This window comes from Canis lupus, chromosome 27 (assembly GCF_003254725.2).
Source record: "Canis lupus dingo isolate Sandy chromosome 27, ASM325472v2, whole genome shotgun sequence".
Classification (NCBI taxonomy): Eukaryota; Metazoa; Chordata; class Mammalia; order Carnivora; family Canidae; genus Canis; species Canis lupus.
Genome location: NC_064269.1, coordinates 42,794,078 through 42,819,181, shown reverse-complemented (window position 1 = coordinate 42,819,181; position 25,104 = coordinate 42,794,078). Strand labels below are relative to the sequence as shown.

The 25,104-nt window shown below is 46.1% G+C and overlaps 1 protein-coding gene across 3 annotated transcripts in view; it reads right to left on the bottom strand.

The window, feature by feature from the left end:
- Positions 1-25,104, bottom strand: part of B4GALNT3 (beta-1,4-N-acetyl-galactosaminyltransferase 3) — a 132,663-nt gene that overhangs the window by 53,492 nt on the left and 54,067 nt on the right. For all 3 annotated transcript variants that reach the window (XM_049102409.1, XM_025461748.3, XM_025461746.3), the window contains exons 2-5: positions 9,129-9,232; positions 8,099-8,176; positions 687-782; positions 108-198 (exon numbers count right to left, since the gene is read on the bottom strand). In XM_049102409.1, coding sequence (XP_048958366.1) covers positions 108-198; positions 687-782; positions 8,099-8,176; positions 9,129-9,232 — 369 coding nt within the window. The remainder of the gene's footprint in view (positions 1-107; positions 199-686; positions 783-8,098; positions 8,177-9,128; positions 9,233-25,104) is intronic.

Below are 25,104 nucleotides of genomic sequence, written 5' to 3'. Positions count from 1 at the left end.
CAGCCTAGTGTGGACTTACTTCTCAGCTACAGGCTTATGTTCTCTGGGTACCGTAAAGAATCTGGAGCAAGAAGCAGGAGGATGGGGCTTTGGGGGGCTGGCCTCACCATCGGTGAAGGGATGCAGGTAGCCAAAAATGCGGAGGCCATAGTTGGTCCATTTGGGGGAAACAGCCAGCTTCCTCAGGGTTGTGCGAATCTATACCAAGAAAGGGGAGGGAAACCATTATTCAGAAGAGGGAAGAGGAAACTGAAGAAAGTCGTCCACTCAGGGCTGATAGGAAGACCAGAGTTGGGGGGGAAGGGGGACAGGAAGGACTGGGCCATGGCACAGTGAGTGGAGTGTAGACAAGATCTCCACTCTTATTTGCTTTTTTGTCCCTGTGACCTTGTACAGTGCACAACCAGCCCAACTGTATGCAGTGGCTCTGGCTAATCTAGATCATGAGCCACAATGAGAACCTAAAGCTGAAATGATACAGAAAATGGCAGAGAAATCGCCAGGAATCCTGGGGAAGGGAGCCAGAGTAATAGTTACAGGCAGAAGAAAAGAAGACCCAAGATATAAAGGAAAGAAAATGAACTAGAAAGGAAGCAGGACAGATGAAGAAGACAGAAGACAGGGGGGAGATGAGAGATAGGGAGTGGGCAAGGGAGGGAAAAGAGGCTTGGGTAGACAACACTCACGTGGGGGTACAGCGGGAAGTGCAGGTTCCTCCGGAGCTGCTGAATGGAACTGCCACACCAGTCTTCGAACACATGCAGGTTGGCATGGCCCTGGAACTGCAAGGAAGCAAGCGGGTGGGTGCCAGTCCCGACCCGCGGCTGGAGGAGGCTGGGGGCAGAGACAGCCGCAACCCCAGTCCCAACCTCAGCCCTGGTGCTCCTCTCATTGCTAAGGATCCCATCCCACCCTGGCACCCGCAGCTTCCTTCTCATACCTCAACCCCACTGCCTGGCCCTGAGGCCTGGGTCTGGTTTTCTGGCCATGCTTGTGCACACATGCACACACAAAGGCACAGAGTCCCCTGGGCTCTTTCCATGCAAGAGGGGGGCTGGTTTGCATTCCCCAGGCAAGGGGAAGTAATAGCCATGACAGATAGGCAGAGACGACAGAAAGAACTGGAAGGAGGGCCAAGCTGGGGTTTCAGCTAAAGATCTGCTCTTCCCCCCTCCCCGTCCCCTTCCCCTTGTGCCTAATAGTAAGCTTCACAGCTGTCTGCTGGTGAAACCTTATCTACCCAGTAGTCTTCATGCTTCTGGCTCCGGTTGTGGGGAAGCAGCTGGGAAAGCGCTGCAGGAGGTCATTGGGGGCCACAGGAGGTCTTTGGGGGCCCCATCCAGTAGGAAGGCCTCCCATTACTCCTTAAGGAGCTGGAAGCCTCTCTCGCTCTGTTCAGGCCTCTCCTGGCACAACTACCCGGGTGCCTGGGACCTGGGCAGCCCTGGGAAGGTAGGAGCAGAGGATGTATGCTCTCTCCTCCTCGGCTGTGGCATCTGTGGGGCACAGACAGTTGGCGGCCAGCAGCAGAGGACCCCCTTCAGAAGAAAGGGCCTTAGAGCCAGTCCTCTCTCTGAGTGGGTGGAAGTGCTGGGAGTTTGAGAGGGGAGGGGAGGCTTGGGGATCCAGTCCCAATTTACCCTGACAAAGAGTTTCAGATTACCCCATCTCAGCAACTTTCTCCTCCCCCTCCCCCAGAGCTTAATCTCCAGGTTGTGGGAGGTGGGGCCTCAATCACTCTATACAAACAGGCCCTGCCCTTCCCTCCCCAGTGTGGCCCATCAGATATCAAAATCTGGGCTGCCCCAGGAAGGCAGAGGAGGAAGGGACACCCAGACTGGGAACCCAGATAAAAGGAAATGGCACAAGGTCTTCAGCAACAGATCTGGGGGGACAGATGGTGGGGGGGACTCCTGCACAGGAATGCCAAAGATCTGAGGTGTGGCCTCTGAGGAAACACAGCCCCACAGCTGGATCCAGAGAGGACACAGGACAGCCTGTCACTCCCCGGCCCGTTGGCAGTCTGGCACTTCCTGCGCACATTGGCCTGGTCAAAGCTAAGAATGTGGGGCCTTGGAAGCAGCCATCACACTGGGGATTATGAGTGGGGTGCTGGGATGGGTGGAAGAGAGAATGTGGGCTGGGTAGGTGGGGGGCGGGCTGAGGCTTCTTGGAAGGAAAGAATAGGGACATTGTGCTACTTCTGGGGAAATTCCTTAAGTCCAGTTTACAAGACTCAGTTGTCTCCTATAAATGACCTCCTCTTGGCCCCTCCCTGGGAGACTTTCAGGGCAGTGTGCTTGGATCCACAGCAAACTGTGGAGGGAAGGCATCCCACCAGAGAAATCTGTTGTGTTCAGCCAAGAGACTAGAGGCCCCAGGGGGTTTGGGCAAGGGAAGGAGGGAAGGAGGAAAGGAAGAAGGAGCTGGGCTGGCCACCTCCCAGTCAGGGCCTTGCTTGCTATAGCAAGGATAGCCTCAGAGGCTGCAGGGAGTGGAAGGCAGAGGATGTGGGAGTGTAGGAAGAGGACTAGCCCTCTCGTCGAAGGTCTAGGCCCTCAATCAGCATTACGGCAGCCCTCAAACCATGCTTCACCCACTCTCGGGCTGTTGGTGGGGATCTCTGCAGGACCAGTGGGTGCCATCTTCCTCCCCAGGCCCAGGCTGACAACCCCACTGGGATTTGCGTCTCTCCAAGTTTTGGAGACTTTGCATCTGGCAGGGATGAGAGATTCCAGCTCATCAGCACCACACTTTGCCCACTCTCTCTATTGTCCAGCAGGGGCTAAGGCCCAAGGAAGGACACTGACTACTCCCATCACCAGAGTATGCCCACAGCCAATGATGGATTTGAAATTTCCAGTTGTAAGTAGTGGAGAAAATATTTGTTGGAACTGTCTCATTTTAGAGGTGAGATTATTGAGGCCCAGAGAGGTAAACTGATTCCCCCAAGAACACAGCAATTAACCCTGTAGAAGTGGGGAGGATGTCTGGGACTATGGATGCAGGAGGGTAAGGCGAAGCTGGTGGGTCCTCAGATAGGAACTTCCACTATCTTCCATTCCCACAACACTGCCTCTGCCAGGACTGTAGTAGAGCCTCCTAACTGGAGGGAAGCTTCCTTCCCTCCACTGATTCTTCACCCTGCCTGCAAGATTGTCTTTCTAAAGCATAGATCTGATCATGTCACTTTGCTGCTTCCGACCTCAGAAGGTTCCCAAAAGGCTTCAGAACAAAACCTCACCCTGGCACATGAGGTCTTTTCAACTGACCTACCTTCCCAGCCTCACTCCCAGCTCCCTTCTCCTCATGCCACTCCCTGTCACAAGCCTACACTCCACCCACACCCATCTCCCCATTCTTGTCATGCTCCTTTACCTCTTTGCGTCTTCACGAACATTTCCCGGTTGGAAGGCCTTTTTCTTTCTCCCCCATGTGGCAAACCCTGGCTCATCCTCTGACTTCCTCACCAGAATTAATAGCTTCCCTCCTCTGTGTTCCCACAAATCTTAATTATTTGAATGAACAAAAGCTTGCAGAAGCTAAGCTCAGAACCTTATGTTCCTTCATTTATTCTATAAGCACTGAATCTGCTTTACATTAGCTCGAGATGAAAAGAGATGTGGACCTCCAAGGAGAGAGACATATTAATAAAAGATGTCACCTGTGCCATTGCAGAGGCGTCAGATGCACATGGCACGAAAGCAGAAGCAGTCACCTCTGCATCCAGGAGAGGTAGGAGTTGGTCACAAGACATACACTCGAGAATGGATAAATAAAATGTGGTAAAACCACATAAGGGAATATTACTCAGCCATAAAAAGAAATGAAGTGCTGGTACATGCTACAGCATGGAGGAACCTTGAAAATGTCATGCTAAGTGAAAGAAGTTAATGGTCACATTGTATGATTGCATTTATAGGAAATTTCAGAACAGGCAAATCTAAAGAGACAAAGTAGATTACTGGGTGCCCTGGCCTCAGTCAGCAGGGCATGTGACTCTTGATCTCAGGCTCATGAGTTTAAGCCCCATGTTGGGCATGGAGCCTACTTTTTTTTTTTTTTTTTTTTAAGATTTTTATTTATTCATGAGAGACACTGAGAGAGAGAGGCAGAGACACAGGCAGAGGGAGAAGCAGGCTCCCTGCAGGGAGCTCGATACGGGACTCGATCCCAGTACAGGGATCATGACCTGAGCTGAAGGCAGATGCTCAACCACTGAGCCACCCAGGTGTCCCATGGAGCCTACTTAAAAAATAATAATAATAAAAAGTACCCCAAAAAAGCACTCCTTAAAAAAAAAAAAAAGAAAGACTATTGTTTGTGTAGGGTTTGGGAGGGTGGGGTGGTGAGGAGTGATGGCTAACAGATATGGAGTTTCTGTGGTAATGAAAGTGCTCTAAACTAACAGTGATAGACGCATAACTCTATGAATATATTAAAAGTTATTGAATTATACACCTTAAATAGGTGACTTACATGGTATTTAATTTACATCTCAATTAAATTATGACCAAAAAAGAAAAAAAAAAAGGTAAACCTGAGAAGAAGATTCTGGGTCTCAGCCCTCTCCTCAAGAGACAACACTCACCAAAGCCAGTGTGGCATGACCGAGGGAAATGCTGACTTGCTCTAATCTTATTTTGGACTCACCAAATTTCTTTCTTGTAGCAGTCTCTCTGACACACCAAAGAGAATGCCTATGGCTGCTTAACTTTCCAGTGATTTCTGGCCTCAGAGACCCTGCACTGCTGGCTAAAGACTGGGGCAGCGACACAGAGAAGAGACCATTGTCAGCCTTCTTATCCTCTATCCTTGCTCACCTTCAGAGCAGGGCTATGTCCTAGTGATGCCCTCTGGAGTAAGTGAATAAGTTAACCCCTCTCTGAGCCATTACCTGCAAAAGGGGGATGATAGGACAACCTGACAGCTCTTGACACAGCTGGATGTTCAATAAATGACATATGTCATTAACCTGCTGAAACTGTCAAAAGAGCAGGAACAGGAAAGGAGATGGGAACAGAGAAGCACCCATGGTGGTGGGGGAGAGAGCCAGAACCACTGTGTAGCTCTGTGGCTACAGATGTTGGTAATTTAGCCTTTCTAAGGGGGCCTTGTTTTCTTTGTTGGTGAAATAACATGATTGGATCAGTGATTCCCTGAAGATCCATGAAGATTGTAATAAGGATTTTGTAAGGTACTGTTTGGTTTTGGGTTTTTTTGATAAAGTCACTTTTTTTTTTTTTTAAGATTTTACTTATTTATCTGGGAGAGAGAGCAAGAGAGCACGAGCAGGGGTGAAGGGCAGAGGAAGAGGAAGAAGCAGGCTCCTTGTGGAGCAAGACCCTGGGGTCATGACTTGAACTGAAGGCAGACACTTAACTGACTGAGCCACACAGGCGCCCTGGTAAAACTATTTATTTATTTATTTATTTATTTATTTATTTATTTATAAGATTTTATTTATTTATTCATGAGAGACAGAGAGAGAGAGAGAGAGAGAGAGGCGCAGAGACACAGGCAGAGAGAGAAGCAGGCCCCATGCAGGGAGCCAAACGTGGGACTCGATCCTGGGTCTCCAGGATCACACCCCCGGCTGAAGGCAGCGCTAAACCGCTGAGCCACCGGGGCTGCCCTAAAGCTACTTTTAATACTAAAAAAAAAAAAAAAAAAAAAGTCAATGGAAATCAGGCATTTATCACCCGAAGGTCATAGTGTGACACACTTATTTAAAAAATCAACTGTTTCTTTAAAATTTTATCCTATTTAATCACTATTTACTATTTGTTCACTGTTTTAATTTTATATATATATGTATGTATGTATATATATACACACACATGCACATACACACCACACACACACACACACACACACACATATATATATCTCCATCCTTGATTGGCCAAAAATTAATGATTAATAAATGCAGAATGTTATGCAGTAAAAATCTTTTAAAAAAATTGGTTAAGAAAAATGATCCATGGGCACCTCAGTGACTCAGTTGGTTGAATGTTGGATTCTTAGTTTTGGCTCAGGTCATGGTCTTGGGATCGTGGGATTGGGTCCTATGTCTTGCTCAGTGCAGAGTCTGCTTGGGATTCTCTCTCTCTGCACTCCCCACCCCCGTGCACTCACACACTCTCTCTCATTCTAAAATAAATAAAATCTTAAAAAAAAAAAAAAAAAAAAAAAAGAAAGAAAAATGATTTCAACTGTCCTCAAAAGATTGAAGGCTAGATTATTGGATCAATGGTCTTTAAGGCACCCTCTTTTCAAAATACTCCAGGTGAGGTGGGGTGTAATCAATCACCTGACGATGTCACCTATACAAGTGTGCTAGTATTGTAATCCGTCCTCTCTAAGGGCTTTGAACAAAGGGGATTTTATGGTGTGGATAAAGTAACATCACATTTAGCATGATAGTGCCTCCTTCACCCCCACCCCACAGCAATAGGTGAATTGGAAATAAAATCACCCAGGCAGAAGAGCTTGGTCTGAGATAGGTACGGATAAAGACGGTGGGCTGGCCAATACCACTCAGCCAAGAAAAATAATACAGATCTCGGGACGAAAAGGCACTGGGTTATGGGCAAATTGTAAAATATGGAGCCCAAATTTAAAATTTTCATCCCGGGATCCCTGGGTGGCGCAGCGGTTTAGTGCCTGCCTTTGGCCCAGGGCGCAATCCTGGAGACCCGGGATCAAATCCCACGTCGGGCTCCTGGTGCATGGAGCCTGCTTCTCCCTCTGCCTGTGTCTCTGCCTCTCTCTCTCTCTCTCTCTGTGACTATCATAAATAAATAAAAAAAATTTTTTTTTAATTAAAATAAATAAATAAATAAAATTTTCATCCCCAAAACACCACACTACTATGGAGTTTTGGTATCTACTCAAGATAATCTTTTTTTTTTTAAGATTTTATTTATTTATTCATAAGAGACGGGGCGAGGGGGCGGGCAGAGACACAGTCAGAGAGAGAAGCAGGCTCCATGCAGGGAGCCTGATGCGGGATTCTATCCCGGGACTCCAGGATCATGCCCCGAGCCAAAGGCAGGTGCCAAACCGCTGAGCCACCCAGGGATCCCCTACTCAAGATAATCTTGAGCATGTTAATCAATCTCCTTGAAACTCAGTTTATTTACCAAAAGAAAAAGAATCTTTCAGATCCTATATAAGTAAAAGATACCATGGCAACTCTTATTCACACGTTTAACTACTTCCTATATAATTTTCTAAAGCAGCATTTCCTAGAGTGTGTTCCTTAGAACACTAGTTTCGTAGACTATTAAGAGATATTTCCAAGAAAAAGAAAAAAAAAAAAAAAAAAAAAAAACGAGGCAGGAGGCACATAGGTTTGGTACCTGCTGAGCTAAACCAAGTTAAATGGCTCACTGCAGAACTACTCAGAGCCTTTCCTGTGCTAATGTGTAATTTCCAAGAAGTGGGTGTAGTATATAGTTTCTGAGCCTTATTTAAACAAGACTCCATAAAAAACAAACAAACAAACAAACAAACAAGACTCCTTTCTTCCTGGAATACCTTATGAGACTTACTAGTCCAAGAAAGACAGTCCAGGAAGCCTCTCTTTAAGAATGATGTGGATGTGAAAGTCATGTAGCTTTCCTGAGCCCTGTTTTTCTCACTTCTAAGACGAGGACAATGATACTATCTTACAGGGTCATAAAGCTGATATGGGATGATATGCAAAAACCAGTACACACAGAGCAAATGCTCTCCTTCTCTAAAGGAAGAAAACTGAGTAAGCCTGAAGCCCCCCCTTTTTTTCAAATTTGGTGAAAACAATTTTGGGGTTGGGGGATACTTGCACAAGCTGAGGGGGGCAGGGGAAGACAGGCAGAGGGAGAGAGAATTTTAAGCAGGTTCCACCACCAGCGTGGAGCCTAACTTTGGGGCTTAATCTCATGACCCTGAGATCATGACCTGAGTCAAAATCAGGAGTCAGATGCTGCACCAACTAGCCACCCAGGCACTCCTAGGTGAAACCTCTAGAAAAAAATTTTCTGCAGTTATCAGAAAATAGTGAAAACTATTTTTTGACCGTCTCCAAGAAGAAGAACAGTGGAGAATCCCTTACCTCTGAGAGCCATGGGACGGGCTTATTCCACTTCAGGTAGCTGTTGTTACCACTCCTACCTCGCTCAAAGTCTTGGTCCTACCAAAAGAGTGAAATGTGAACTTGGTGAAACATTAGGGTCAGGAGCCCTTTGAAAGTACCTGTGGGGAGGTAGAGGGCCAGGAGACATAGTCCCTGCCCCCAGGAAGCTTTTTAATATAAGGGACACTGTTGTTTATCATTCATACTGTATCCCTCAAAAATACATCTCCTTATAGTTTCACCAATGTATACTCTCCTAAGGTTCTTTTACTTTCCTGAATTTTCTCAGTCTTCTCATATGGAAGAAAAAAAAATTTTTTTCTTTTTTGGGGAAAAAAGTCTGATTAGATCAGTCTTCTGAGAAAAGGAACTTGCCTCCATCTTTCACTACATCCCCTCAGGACTCTGCCCAGTTCTGTCACTCATTTGTCCTAATAAGTGGAAGCCCCTTGGGAATATCCCAGCCCTTGGGCCAGCCTTGGAGATCCATGTCTGTGCTAGGCTCAGAGGCTCAACTTTAGGATTCCAGACTGCATTAGACCCCAATTTCCCTAATTTCCACCAGAGCCACTCCTGCCTCCCTAGAGACCACTGGTACAAGAAGCACTATAGATAAAATGCTCCATTAAAGATCTATGGCCGAGTCATTTGCAGCTATATATGATGTCTACTTCATCCTCTCTGACTCCTAGCAGTGAGCATCTGAGATCATCACTAAGGCACCAAATGAGGCCTCAAGCCAGCAAGAGGCAAGGTGGGATGGTTCTGCCTTAAGCCCTCTGCTAGTAATGGAGATGAAGGCCACATGTCTGGAATGGTTCAAGTCTGGGCTTCTGGAACTGTGAGGAAGGCTTTGAGGAGGGCAGGATAGACATCTCTACATCCAGCTAATGAGATCCTGTTATGTCGGACTACAATTCCAGGAACTCTCCCCTTGGCCTCTCCTACCACAGAAAAGTGGGGATTTCCATCAAGGGTATAAGGGCACAGACAGCTGAGGACTACATACCTTGGGGCCCAGCCTCTGGGGATGATGAAACTGGAGGTTTGGATCCACAGCTGGAATGTTCCTGCTGGCCAGAGCCTTGGCCAGTTCTCTCCAGCTGCCATATCCTACAGAAGGGAACAAAGAGAGAAACAGACTCAATATAACTTGAAGAGGTTTGGGGGGAATAGGAGAGGTAATAGCAGAGCTTCTTCCCTTCTGCTGCTCCTCCCACCTCTTCGTACGGGGGGGGGGGGGGGGGGGGGGGGGGAGGGCACAAAGTGGGAGGAGAGTTGGGAGATACAACCTTGACCAAGGTCAGTAGCGCAGAGGGAAAGGAAATAAGCTCCTATCCCATTAAAATTTGCTGCCGTCCTTAATCAGAGAAGGAGCCAGGACTAGTGAAAATGGAGCATTGTCCATTTGTCCATGGAGTGTCCAGCACTACAGGCTGACTCTCCCAGTTGCTTCGTGAGGCTGATTTCTCTGGAAAGCTGCCTTTGGGAAACGGTTGTGAAAGGCAGTAGAATTAAGTTTGCTCCCTTTCCACCTCAGTCCCCTTCCTCCGAGCCCAGGAAGACAGCAGGGTTGTTTCGTTGGCAGCAAGGTCCTACCCCTCTGCCCACCATTATCACCAAGCTGCTAGATGGAACCAGAGCTGAGGAGTCAGGAAAGGGTGGGCCAGGACTTGGTGCAGTCAAACAAATTAATAAACTGCAGGAGAGAGATAAGAGGCCTAGCTATCCCTGGGTTGATCTGGAGGCTGATGTCTACACCTCAAAGAGTCTGTAGCTGGTTCGCTAACACACATCTAGGAAGGCTAAAAGCCAAACTGGGTGAGAATGAGGGAACAGAAAACTGTTGGGTGCCAGCAAAGAGTGAAAAAGCAAAGCACTGTGCTGAGGGTGAGGCTGCAGGAGAGTTGGGAGTTCAGTTGTCAGCATGGCCACACACTGGGGGTCAGGGCCCCCACATTTCAAGGGGGCCATCTGGACGTGATTGTCAGACTTTAAATATGTGAAACCAAACCACTGCTGGCCATGAACCCGAATCATAGACTATTGGGAGCTAGCAGAGGCTTTCAAGATCATCTGGTCCTTATTTTAGGTGAGGAAAATGAGACCCCAGCTGGCCAAATTACTTCTCTCGGCTCACTTAGTGAACGGCAACAAGGCTAAGACTGGAACCCAAGTGTCCTGATTCCCACTAGGCTACTACTCTCTCTCCAGCAGCTCCATCAAGGTGGTCCCAGACACTGCAGTAGGTGCTGCACAAAAAGAGTTAGACTCAGAGTCACTGGCTACTGGGAACCAACAGCTGGCCCAAAGCAGAAGTGTCATGAACCCCTGTGGGATCCCAGTCGAGACACAGCCAACCAGACATAGAGGAAAGAGCACAATGTATGAATGTGGGCAGGCAGAAGGTGGACATTGACATTTTGCATGTTTATGTAGTTGATTCCAGAAAAGGGATTACAGTGGGGGGGGGGGGTGCTTTTTTTTTTTTTTTTACAGCTCTGTTTGGTATGGCCCTTTAATGCTTAATAAGTGTCTCACAGGAATGATCTCATCTGAGCCTTATAAGACTTATAAGAGGGGTGCCTGGGTGGCTTAGTCAATTAAGCATCCGACTCTTGATTTCAGCTCCCCTCATGATCTTAGGATCATGAGATTGAGGCCTGTCTCTCAATTTCTGCTTGAGATTCTCTCTCTCCCTCTGCCCCTCCCTGCAACACACATGTTCATGCACACCCTCTCTCTCACAAATAAGTAAAATTAATTAACTAATTAAATTTTTAAAAGACTCTTGTGAGATAGGCCAGGTCTGATTACCCCCATTTTACAGATGGGGACCGAGCAGCATAGAGTTTAAAGTCACAGTTAGTTGTTCCAAAGCCAGGATCAGAACAGAGCCTCCCTGTCTCACAACCCAGCGTTTTCTCACTCTGCCTACATTTTCCCCTGTGGGCACTTTTTTGGCCAGACTTTGAAGAGTCCCAGGGACAGAGGCCTCAGCTGGGGATCTGTGCCTCTGGGTTTCTGCACAGACATCAAACCTCTGCTCATGTTATGTTTATGGGGACTTCTGCAGGTTTATCCTTCTGCCATCAAGGTCTCTCCTGTTTCCATGGCTGGCAAGCTGGCAGGCAGGAACAGGTCAGACTAGTTCAGTGCAGGGGGATCTCTTGAGGAAGCAGATTCTGGGGCCAGTGAAGTGAGGTGAGGATATGGGAGGGAGGGAAAGAATGCTTCCAGACCTACACCCTGCATTTCTGGATGAGCTCAGGAGAGAGCTGTTCTTTCATCTGTTAATCCCAACTCAGACACATCAAACTGAAGAGCCCCAGCCTTCCCAAGTCCAAGGAGCTATTAGAATACTAGAATATGCAGCAGGCTAGTGGTTGGGGAGCTCAGGTGCCTGGGTGATGAATGAGTCACACTGTGGGGAAGGGTGGGCAGGCTCTGCCTTGCTTGTGCCTCTGAATCATTGGGTCATCTCTTTGACTCTGCTTACAACTAAAAGCCATCTACTTCTCGACAAAGTTGTAAGGAAAGAATAATAAAAACACTACTTCCCCTATGGATGGGAGTTATAGTGCATCTCAGACACACATTCTTTCTCATAGACTAATTTTCAGCTCCAGAAAAATTTACTGACCCTTGGAAGTCACACCAAAGGTAAGACAGCCTGGGGTCAGTGAACTATCACCGTAGGTTTTCAGCATGTCCTGGCATTGGCTGGGAAGTGACGAAGACTCTCTTCTTTTTTTTTTTTTGAAGACTCTCTTCTTGATCAAATTTTAGACAGGCCCCCTGAGCCCTCCTGAGTAGGCCTCGTCCTTGGGCCTTGTCCTTGGCTGGCCCAACCCAGGGCTGAAGAAGAATCCTGTTAAGTCTTTTCAGTAGGAATCCCCTCCACCTTTGATACCCGGCCACCTGTGATACCTGATCAATTCCTCATCTCCCACCCTTGATGTGTAGGTCCTCAGCCTCCTGTGGCAGGAATCTTGTTAGGCCAGTTCAGCAAGAATCCCCCAACCCTGAAGTCTCCTCTTAGTGATTTTCCATCCCCTGGCTGCCTCACTCTGCTGGCTATAAATCCCCAGCCGTCTTTGCTGTATTCTGAATTAAGTTCAGTTTTCTCCTGAGGTCTCTTTCCCATATCATGATAGTACTGAATAAATTCTGCCTTTATCACCTGTAACTAGTGTCTGGCTCTATTTCTCTGTAAAAGAAGGTAAGAGGTGGTTATCTGAGTGAACAAGTCCATGGTGGGTGGGAGCTTGGGGGTGGGTATCAGTGAGGTTAAACCCCAGCAGGCTCTGCACCTGGTGGTCATAGGTGTTGGGATGGCTTTGAGATGCTTAGAGACTGGGTAATCAGCAGCTCAGCCTTTAGTAAGTTCAGGACTGGGAAACTCCCTTTGCAGTCTTCAGAGTATAGGAGAAAGACAAGTAAAGCTTTAGAGTCAGACCTAATTGTCTATCTACCACTTATAAATGGTGACCGCTTGAGCAAGTAATCTCAAGTACTCAATAAACTTAAGTACTCAATAAACATTCCTCCCTCAATGAGTCTGGGGTTTCAGACCTGGAAGTAGGATATGAGTTCAAGCCCTTTTACGCTTCTGTAAACTGCAAATGGCCAGTAGTTTTCTTATTCTCTTCCCTCTTTGCTTACTGACCAGAGAAGCAAGCGGACTATGGCCCAGCAGGAACTTAGTGGGAGCAGAGCAGATAATACTTCCTGTCTGTTTCCCAGGTATTACTTTCCGCTCCTCCGGGAGCGGGCATTAATATGTTAATATTCACTGAGTGCATATCAGGCACCAAGCAGGGTGTGGGGCATTTGGTAAATTCCTCTTCCTCTACCTTTGCCTCTGTATTAACCCTGCTAGTGGATACCCAGGCATTGCTTAGCCCCCTGGGGGAACCTGGAGCTAAAGAATGTGCTGATTTAACTATTGACACTTGTCACTTGCTCTCTGATAAGTGAACTCCTCCTACTCCTGGCCAGACCTCTCCTCCCAGAGTGCCAGCTGCCAGGGCCTGTTTCTCCTGCAACAGGTGTCACATTTGTGCCAGGAGACAGACACCCTGATCTCAGGTGACAGATAAAGCACCACTAAGGGCCGCACATTCTGCCCTCACAAAGCTGGGCTATCAAATTCACCATCAGTTGGAGTTTTGCCAACATCTCTCTTTTGTGTAATGTGAACTCGTCAAAAGCCTGAAGACAATTATGTTGGCCCTTTGCTGAAAATATAGGATACGTATATCCCTTGGTGCTTTTTTCAAAGACTTGCACGTACCTTATTTCACTGCATCCTCACAACCTCCCTGTGGACTGTTGTCATCTCCATTTTAGAAAAGAAAAAGACAGAAACAGACAGGTGAAGTTATCAGTCTAAGGTCACACAGTGAATAAGATAATCCATGTAAATTTAGGACTTAGTAGCTGCAGCATAACCAGCAATGAGTGGGTTGCAGCTTATTATTTTATTATTCATCACAATGTTGCAGATCGGAAACTTGCTTTCATTTCTCCTGACCTCTGGCCTGATTGTTCTCTTGGCAATGTGTCATGTAGTCAACAGGTACACTTACACCAGGAAGAAAGGGAGTCCCTTGCTACTCAGGCATCTTTTGAATAAATTTTAGAGGTACAGCTGACAGGCTTTGCTCACAGATTGGGTGTGAGGAGAGGAATCAACAATGATTTGAAGATTCTGACCTGGGCAGCTGGAAGACCAGAGCTGCCATTTACTAAAATGCGGAGCCTAGGCTGGGGTGTCACCAGGACAACTGGAACTGAGAGTAATGTCTAAAAGAGAAGTGGAAGCACTGGTGGGAGCGGGTAGCAGCAAACAGAGGGCCCTGAAAATGGTATTTCTGAAGCTCTGTTTCCAGCCTGGGGCAGGGCTCCACCAGAAAGGTCTAGCACCTTGCATGAACTAAAACAGTCGTTGCAAGGACAGATGACTGACCAACCCCCTCCAAGGCAGTGGGAAGGTGGAGCTGAAGGAGAAGCCTAGGAGCTCTGGTCCCACAGGCTCCATCAGATGTAAAGGACCCAAAGATCCAGGGCAAATGCAGATGATTTACTTAGAAGCCCAGCCTCCGTCCAGAGAAGAGGTGATGAATCTAGAGAATGAGAGGTTGCCAAGGGAATGCGAGGTCATGCCACCCAGGGCACTGTTCAACAAATGCCAGTAACTAGCACTGAGTCCTAGGACAAAAAAACAAGACTGTGGCTCTGTGGTGCTGACCTTGCCCTACCCTTGAGGGCCAGTCACATGTCCACAGCAGAACAAAGCCCATGTGGCTACAAGCCAGCAGCCTGGAGACCCCCTCCCCCAGAAACTTGCAGTGACACAGTCAGGGATGAAACCTGGAACTGTCACCTGGGAGGAAGTCCCTGAGGCAAACACAAAGCTCCAGGGGTTTAACCTTTCCTTCCCAGCCCATGACACCATGATGCAAGAGAACTTATTATTCATGTAACCCTAGCAATTAACACTTATGTGTGAGGCGTATACACATATATACATTCATATTAAATGAAAAAGGGAATATTTCAAATATGAAATATTTGAATTTGAATTTGAAATATTCCCTATTTCATTTAATACAACAAGCCTACAAGGAAAATAAGGCTTAGAGGTTAAAAATCTTGCTAAAAGAGGTCGTAAGTCAAAGTGGCCAGTATTTGAACCAAAGAGAAAAGCCTGTGTCCTTAATTGTACTAGTGTCTACTGATACACTTAAGAATTCCGTCCACCTTACCATCACCATCATTATCACCTGGTGTCAGGCACTCATTTAGTCATCAAACTATCCCCTCCCTAATTACCTGCTGCTTAACCAACCACACCTGCCAATCCCCACGCCCAGACTATTTCCTTACTCTTTCTAACTTGGCCACAAACACCTCTCCCATATAAGCCAAAGAAAAGCAAGGGGGAGTGTGAAGACCCAAGTATCCCAAAACAGCTGATAATGGGACATGAAAGTATCTGCATATAGTCCTGCTCCTGTCTTCCTGGTTTCTGAGCCTCTTCCTTCACAACATGAAGGCAAACTATGGAACACTATGCCTGTGAGCAGGGGATGGTCCAGAGGAAGATTAGAAGTGATTTGCTCAGTCTAGCTTGCTCTTCTTCACAGCACAGGTGTGTGCTGGGAAGGGGGTGAGTAATGAGGACCAGGAGCAAGGTGGTGTCCAGGTGTCTCCCTAGCTCCTCCTTGATGAGCAGATAGATACAGGTAATACTGTGATGAGCCTCCTCCCCTATCCCTGCACTGCTGCTGCTTAGAGCCAAGCTCAGGAACCAGAACAGCCAGCTGTACCTTAGCTCCCTGCCAAGCTAGCACCTGAGCTGCTGTAATGGTTTTGGCTGCTGGCAGGCTGAGGCTTGCCAGCAAGATGCAAGGGGCTGTACCTACTGCCCTAGTGGGTGCCACCTAAAAGGGCCCAAATGAAGGCATCGGAGCTGTGCCAAGTATGTGCCTGTATATTTCTGCTCTGCCTTCAGTTCTTCCCGTAAACTCAAACATCCAGATTCAAGCGTAAAACTTCAAGGGGGTAGATGAGGAAAGGAGATAGAGAAGGTAAATTGCCCTATGACACTGCCACTGCCCTGGGAACGTAGGGTCTGCCTGCACATAGCCTCGCTCAAAACTTTCCATTCCCCAAGCCATGGATTTGATCTGTAGAGGCCACATAAGGTTTGGCTAAGTCCCAAGGCACCCCTAGGACATCGTTATCATCATTACTACAAAACAAAAACAAAACCTAAACCCCTGACATTTAAAGTCCCGTTTGGTAGTCAGTCAGTGTTGACAGGACAATTATAGCCACAAACAGCTCTGTCCATGGGGAATTCTGACTGAATACCCTTGATGTAATCAATGGGATGGTTTCAGGAAAATCTAGAGGTAACAGGGTCCAGGACTTCAAAGACTGGCCCAAGCCAATTGAAGAAGTGTTTTCATCCTCTGGTGGCTAGCAAGGACTGCTTAGGTCGTTTTAGGGTCCCTCAGATCATGATGGTAAACCACTGCACTGGTCGTTTCCAGTCTTCTTTCTGGACTGGGACACAGACAAGCTTCTGAAAGTGGAGGAAAATGTGGGACAATCCTTTCCATTCCTGGCATCTTTCAAAGACGAAGCTTAATCGTGCTCAAAAGTAAGCAATTAGGTGATCCCCTGGGTGGCTCAGCAGTTTGGCGCCTGCCTTTGGCCCAGGGCCCGATCCTGGAAGCCAGGATCGAGTCCCACATCGGGCTCATGGCATGGAGCCTGCTTCTCCCTCTGCCTGTGTCTCTGCCTCTCTCTCTATCATGAATAAATAAATAAATCTTTTAAAAATTATTTTAAAAAAAGTAAGCAATTAGCAGATTGGGAAAGAATGAATAAATGAATCAGTGAACCAACAAATCACCAGGCATGTTCTGAGCACTTGTATACTCAGAACTCCACCTCCTGCTGAGATAGGTAGAGATAGAGGGCTGCTTGGTTGGCTCAGTCAGTAGAGTATGTGACTCTTGAGCTCAGGGTTGTGAGTTCGAGCCCCAGGATGAATGTAGAGAATTACTTAAAAATAAAATCTTTAAAGAAGAAGAAGGAGAAGAAGAAGAAAGGTACAAACTGAGACATGCGGACCAATATGTCTGTGGACTCGTGTGTGTGTTGGCACTCATTCCTGTGTGTGACACACATAAGCCAGCTCTGCTTTATGCAAACAGACCCACATGAGACAGCTAAGCTAACTAGATGTGAATGATGTGATGTTGCTTGATGATTTTCCAGACTTGCAGGAACCTCAGGCAAAATGCTCTGCAAACCATTCTGAGATAAGGGAACTGGGCTTCAGGGTCCCAAAGAATTCAGGAGAAGCAGCACAGGTATAGGAAAACCCTGTAAAATGGCAATGGAGTCATCTCAGCAGAAATATCCCCAGGACGCACGTGAAGATTGACATTGCCTAGGGAAGTCTTGACGGTTTGGAGCCATAGTGGAACAGCCAGTAGCTAATCAAAGGCAGTGCTCTTTCTTCAGCTTCTTTTCAGGTGAGAGGAGGGAGCAGTAGAGGCCCAAGATCCCAGAACTCTTTTCCATCTGGGTGGAGGTGGCTCCACCACGACTTGAGGGAGGTTTCCATAGTAATAGGTCTTAGCGGGCCTTCAGGCACACAGAAGGTATTATGGAAAGAAAGAGTTGAAACCAGAAGGAATAAAATGCAGCCCAGAAAGAAGACGGGGCGGGGAAGAGGAGCTTTGAAAAAGAGAAGAGTGTCCCCACCCTGCCAGCTAATGAGATAAGAGGAGAGAGGTGGGAATATCTGATAATAACTCTGCTAATTATGAAGATTGTGGGGTTACTACAGTAAAATGCCCAAAGGGACTTGGGAGGGAAACACCATGTTGACAAAGCCTTCCTCTATGCATTAACCCACTCAACCCATTCAACAGGTTAGTATCAGATGCATTTAGCAGAGAATAACCACCACAACTAATAGCTGTGACTTGCTCAGGCCACTCAGTATGCTAGGCATTCATTCATTCAATCTTTGTAATTATCCTTTCAGGTAGATAGTAATATGATTCCCATTTTACAGATGAGAAAACTGAGGCTGTGGAGAGTCAGGAGAGTACACATCTACCCCAAATGTCACAACCTCTAGATATTTGAGATTTTCAAATCCAAGTGCCTGACTCATTGAAAACATACACACACCCTCTTGTTCATGAGTGAAAAAACAGTGGGATCCAGATGAAGCAGGAAGAGAGAGGGGCCCAGAGGCCAAGAAAGTTTTCTAGGACCACACAAGGACTGGGTTTGGGAACGGAAGTCAGGAGCCACGCCTTCCAACTCCCTCTCCACCTGATGTCTCTTCTTAGACAACACCCTCTTTTAAGCATCCTGTTGAGTCTCTTTTCTGCACCAGGCTTGAAAACGAATCAGATGCGTTATCTGATCTGAAGGGCTGCCAGCTGCTGGATCTGGGAGGGCTGATGAAGGTGAAGGCCAAGCTGAGGTTGTTACAACCTATTTGGGGGAAGGAGAGGTGATGAATGGGACCAGGAAAGCATGGGTGACAGGAGAGGAATCTGGGGACTCTGCTTTCCTTCCACAAAATATCATTGTAACAGGGCCTCATAGGTGAGACCAGCCAACAGCAGAGGCCTGAGTTGTGTGTTTGCCCCCATCCCCACGTCAACCCTCCCACCACAACCAACCCATCTAATGTCTTTCACACTCTTGGTCTCATTTTTACTTTTACCCCCATCCTGTGAGGCATTTCCATGTGGTGGAAGGGACATAGAGACCCACAGATAGGTTAACAGATTTGTTTAATGTCAAACAGAAGCCAGTGCTGAAGCCAGGCTAGAGCCCAGGCCTTGGATCCTTGGCTCAAGGCTGTGCATCACTGCAGGGTGCATATCTGCAGCTACTGGAGTTCAGTTGAGAAAAGCACCGAAAATTAGCACTGTGTTGGCAGGAGCTAGGTCTTATTCATTATTGCACTCTCTGTACACATCAGCTGAAATTAGCAGTTTCTACGCATCCCAGCTTCAGAGAGGGGTTAAACTCCCTGGGCCTGATTTTATATTTTCATTGTAGAGATCAGGCACTTGACGCATGTGAAATGATGGCATGAATGAATAAGTTAATTAATGAGTGAATGAATGAATGAACAAGGAGGGTTACAGGAGGGGCCTGGTACCTTTATTATCAAAGAACTATTTAGTTGCCTTCTGGCTACAACTCTGGGCTAGGCCCTAACTGAACTGACAGACACTGGCCCTGACTTTGAGAAGTTAACCAGCTGAAAGCTTTCTCAACACCTATGGGCACTCACTCACAATGGCACAGATGTCAAAGACACAACACAAAACTACCTCTGAGAAAGCTCTCTTAGGGCCTTCTGTCTCTCTCCTCAAAACTTTAATATCCAAATCTCTGTGAGCGTGTGCGGTAAACATATAATTAACATAAAATTTATCATCTTCACCATGTTTGAGTGGTGAGTGGCATTAAGCACATTCACACTGTCCTGCAATCACCACCACCACCACCATCTCCAGAATTTTTATCTTCCCAGACTGAAACTCTGTATCTATTAAATACTAACTCCCCATTCCTCTCTCCCCCAAGTCTCCAGCAACCACCATTCTACTTTCTGGCTCTATGGATTTGACAATGCTAGATACCTCATATAAGCTGAATCATCTAATATTTGGCATTTTGTGTCTGGCTTACTTATTAACATCATGTTTTCAAGGTTCATCCATGTTATATAGTACATGTGAGAATTTCCTTCCTTTTTTAAGGCTGAACCATATTCCACTGACTGTGCAGACCACATTCTGTTTCTCTATTCATCTGTCAATGGACATTTGGGTTGTTTCCACCTTTTGGCTATTGTGACTAATACTACTATGAACATGGGTGTACACATATCTGTTTGTCTCTGCTTTCTTTTCTTTCATAGAGCACTCTCTTTTAAACTGCTGAAAACTTTGTTCATTCTTTTAGAGATAGACCATGGAATCCAGGCTGCTGTCCTTACAGTAGAGACATGGCAGCAAACTTCTTTTTGGACTGAGAATACAAGAATACAGTGAGTGGAAGGAGGAGGAGGGGTGAGTAGGTGGGATCAGGTAGGAGCAATCCCTGCCAACAAGTTAGGAATAAAAGCAGAAGTTCTGACTGGGCCCAGGGTAGGGCTTTCCCTAGGAACTGTCCTAGTACATCAGCCTGTGTAGAAATTAGCTGTTTCTACACATCCCGGCTTTGAAGGGAGGTTAAGTTTCCTGGGTCCCCAGAAACTCCAGCTCAGTGCTGAAGCTAGTCCTTGATGAGATGGGTACAGAAACTTAGAGTAAGCATTAGAACCTTTTTGTGCATTCTGATATTGCTGGAACATTAACATGGGACAGTGGAGTCATCTCACTGAACATGGTATATATAGATCATCTTTGGACTTTTGAATGCTGCATCTAGGCAATATGTAGTATGACCACATCTGTCAGTGACAGACTGGGAACTAAAAACAAAAACTTTTGGAAAAACTGGTCCTTCACTATAGTTGTGTTCTGGTTAGCATTATAGGCCTGACTGTCTTCCTTCTTTCCTAACTTAGGCCAAAGGTAGTTCTGGAAAAGACTGGAGAGTAGCTCACAGAATCAGAGACAACTACACAACCAAGTCCCAGCAAGGCCAAGAACCAGGGTAGTGATTGGAATCTCAGCAACTAGACCAAGCAAGGCTTTGCTCCAAACACCTTCTGTATGTCTCTAGTCAGAATTCAAATTCCCAGGAAAGATAATCCAAGTGGTTTTAGCTTGGGTCAGGTTTCAGGTGGTGGTGGAAGGGTGGGGCATGTTGTGTGGAGTGAAGATAAGACCCCTGCACCTCTGTTAGAAGAACAGATGGAGGGAGGGTGCAGACTTTTCATGGGGATTTGCTGTATCTTCCACGTGGAAATAGCTTAACTCTGAACGATTGACTGTTAGGTCTTTTTTTTTTTTTTCATTTTTATTTATTTATGATAGTCACAGAGAGAGAGAGGCAGAGACACAGGCAGAGGGAGAAGCAGGCTCCATGCACCAGGAACCCAACGTGGGACTCGATCCCGGGTCTCCAGGATCGCGCCCTGGGCCAAAGGCAGGCGCCAAACCGCTGCGCCACCCAGGGATCCCCTGTTATGTCTTTTAAATTTCATTTATTTATTTAAAGTAGGCTTCAAGTCCAACATGGGGCTTGAACTCACAACCTTGAGATCAAAAGTTGCATGCTCTACCAACTGAGCCAGCCAGGCAGCCCTGACTACTATTCCTAAGATAAAAGTAGAATTTGTCAGAGAGCCATTCCATTTTTCTAAAAAGATTTTATTTTTTTATTCATGAGAGACAGAGAGAGTGGCAGAGACATAGGCAGAGGGAGAACCAGGCTTCCTGAGGGGAGCCTGATGTGGAACTCGATCCCAGGACCCTGGGATCACGCCCTGAGCTGAAGGCAGACGCTCAACCACTGAGCCACTCAGACATCCCGAGTATTTTTAAAGCAGGGGCATATAAAATGCAGATATGGATGAGAGTACAAGGTACACACACATGGAGTTACTTCTGTAATACTTAAGAGACAGAATATGTAAAAGATGGGAAAGTTGATTATTTAGAGTATGAGAACTTTTCCTCAGGAAAAGTTCCAGACTCATACAGAGAGACAATGTTCAAAACACGTTTCTAGGAATGAGGTAAAACAATCATTCGTCAGAGGCTTTGAAAGTGATCCATTTTAACCCCCATCGAATCCATTTTAGCCTCAGTTATAAAAGAGAAAGAGAACCTAAGAGTTGTGGTCATAGTGGGGGAGGGGAGGCTGAGGAATCATCACTGAGGGAGCCTCAACATTAGAGCACTGAAGGTTTGAAGACTGGGGTCTTCGCTGCCTGAGGTGGCAAAGCAAGTTAGGGCTGGAATCCAGATCCCCTCTCTTCTGGATCAGGAGCCTTCCGTTCAGACCACAGAACTAACCTGCTCGTGTGTAAGGTAGTTCCCAGGTTGTGAGCCTGATGAGCAGACACAGCAGCATCAGGGTGGCAATGTAGCACTTTGTCATATGGAATCCTAGGACTGAACACAAACCCCTCTTGTGGAAACAGGTTTGTGGTCTAAAGAGACTACCTGGAGAACAAGTTTCTCTGAGTATCTGGGAGCCTGCTAGTTTGGGTCCAGACCATTCCTAATCTAGAATCTGTATAAAGGATGATTGTATAACGCAAGGTGTTTAAGCTTTTTGGAAACAGAAGCTGTGTCACACTTACCTTTGACCCTCCAGTAGTATGGAAGACATTCAAAAAATGACTAATGGATTTCATTTCAACAAAAACCTTTTGTTGTTTTTATTATATTTTGTTCTCTATATTTTTTAAAGATTTTTTAATTTATTTATCTATCTATCTATTTATTTATTTATTTGAGAGAGAGAGTGCGTGCACACACACCAGCAGGGGAGGGGCAGAAGGAGAGGGAGAAGCAGGCTCTCTGTTGAGCAAGGAGCCCAACGTGGGCCTCAATCCCAGGACCCTGAGATCATGACCTGAGCTGAAGACAAACACTTATTTTTTTTAATATTTTTATTTATTTATTCATGAGAGACACAGTGAGAGAGAGAGTCAGAAACACAGGCGGAGGGAGAAGCAGGCTCCCCGCAAGGAGCCCGATGTGGGACTCGATCCTGAACCCCGGGGATCATGCCCTGGGCCAAAGGCAGACACTCAACCACTGAGCCACCCAGGTGTCTGTGAAGACAGACACTTAACCAAATGAGCCACTCAGATGCCCCTGTTCTCTAATTATTAAAAAATACTTAACCTACATACATAGATATAACAACAAGCACATTAAATACTACTTTGCCATGCTATCTATAAACACTCTACGTGAAAGGAAAAAAATGCTCTTTTCCTGGCTTAACAACTAATTTTAAAATAAATGGACAAATACAAGTATATTTGGGAATAGGAAAAAAATTTAGACTCAAACGAGAAAAAGGCTAAGTAGAAGCACTAATAGCTTACTTGATATTTGTTTTTTACCTTCACAAATAAGAATCTGCTCTCTGGACTGCAGTGTAATTAGTAAAGTATCAACTTTAGCTTAGACACTACAGGTCTTAATACTACATGACCATACCATCAATACCATACAATCTCTACCAATCTACTCATCCTCACAAGTGCAATAAAACATTGATTCTTAAGATGGTTGATTAAACTAGTATATGGTTTTTATATCCCATACAATCAAAGCACCCGTTCTATGTCTACAGGGAAAAGTACAATAAATAGAAAAACGAATAATTAATTAAATCAACTGGTTATTAGATGTGTCTGTCAGTGACCATATTTTCTGAACCCCAAATCGGGATATGTGGTGTAACCAAGGCAATAGAAATGTTTGAAACAGTTCGTCTTTCCTGGAAACTCAAGCCAAACAGTCATGTTGTTTATTTGACACTAAATCATCAGTTTCACAGACCTCTATTGTCCTTGACCTCACCAAATCTGTTAAATTCAAATGAAATGGCCAAACATGACTGATCCATACAACTCTACCAAGCCTATCTATAGCCAAATTAAGAAGAGCTCTGGCTAGAGGCACAGAGTGGGGCACCTGGGTGGCTCAGTGGTTGAGCATCTGCCTTTGGCTCAGGGCATGATAAGAGGGTCCTGGGATCCAGTCCCACATCAGGCTCCCCGCAGGAAGCCTGTTTCTCCCTCTGCCTGTGTTTCTGCCTCTCTGTGTCTCTCATGAATAAATAAATAAAATCTTTTTAAAAATAAGTAAATAAAGAGGTACAAACAGCTTGAGAGGATAAAAGATCATTCCAAGATCCTCTGTCTCACACCCTGCCTGCCCTCGACCCTCCAACAATTTCTCCTACCACTCTCATTCTGTGCCAGCAGGCCAATCCAGGTCCACCACCATGTCTGGACAGAAGTGATTGCCAGCCCAAACCATACACAGAAGTGGAGATGGCATAGAATCACTGCTGGACCAAATATATTTTGAAATCCCCCCACACAGAGGACATATGGAGATCAGGGAGAAAAACAAAAATATGAAAGTGACCTGGCAAATGAAAGAAACTTTCAGAATTATCATGAGCACTACTGAAAGTTGAGTGAGTGGTTCAACTTACCCACTTTTTGCCAAGTAGACGGTGCCAAGAAGCCAGTCACTCAACCTGAAATTGCGTGCCTGATTGGGCTCAAAGAACCTCAGTGAAACAACAGATCAACAAGGCCTGGTGGGAAAGAAAGAGGAACCCAAGGATAGCTAAAGAGATGAGCTGATAAAAACTGCTCAGGAATCGGACAGATTCTGATCCTTTACCGAAAAAGGGGAAAGTAATAGGCAGAGCGTGTAGGAGAAGCCAATGCCACAAGAAAGCTCCAAAGAGAGAGACTACTACCACCGAGCCGCGTGCCGCTAACAGTTTAATATTTCCACCTTTCGGATCTGTGTGAATCTCATTTTACCTGTGTGATACTGAAATGGTTTCAGGAACTTTCTCTGACTTGGAGTACTTGTGAACACAAGTGAGGCACAGAGAACTTAGATTATTTTTTGGCTTCCTAAGGGTAAACTTTGATATTTAATGACCTGTGATAGTGGTCAGTATCCCAGTAATACATAAAACCCTTGGGAATCTATTAACTGTTTAGCATTCCCAGGTCTTAGGGTAATACACTTTCCATCTTTCAAAGAGGCTGTTGTCGGCAGTTTGTGGAGTAAGATGGAAATATTCCCTTGAGCGGGTGGAGGCAGTGCGGTAGGTTTGCCTGGAGCTCACCACTGTACAAAACAGATCTGGGTTTCTCACAAAGCCTGCACAGTCTACTACTGGTTCTGAACTGGCTTCTTGGATCAGTTTATTAGAGTTGTGATGGTTGCACTGAATGGCTTGTAGTGGGAAGGAAGCTTTACAAGAGAGACCTGGGGAATGAAAGAGGAAGCTGCATGAGTGGTCAGTGAACAAGATTTACTGAGCATTAGTACAGAGATGGCACTGCTTCACTGGGCTCTGGGCAGGTGCCTGGGTGGCTCAGTGGTTAAGTGTCTGCCTTCAACTCAGGTCTTAATCCCAGGGTCCTGGGATTGAACCCTGTGTTGGGCTCAGCGGGGAACCTGCTTCACCCCCTCCCTTTGCCCCTCCTCCCTGCTCATGTGCTCTCTGCCTCACTGTATCTCAAATAAATAAATAAAATCTTTAAAAAAGAACAACAACAACAACAACAACAACAACAAAAACATGTTCAGAGTCAGAAAGCTCTAGAATTGAATCTTGGTCCTGCCACCTTCTATTTGTGTGACCTTTGGCAAGTCCCTTAACCTCTAGGGGCTTCAGCTGTCTCACCCCCACACACACACCCCCACCCCATTCTATTAGAAAGATTAATACAGTCCATGAACGAATAAGCATTT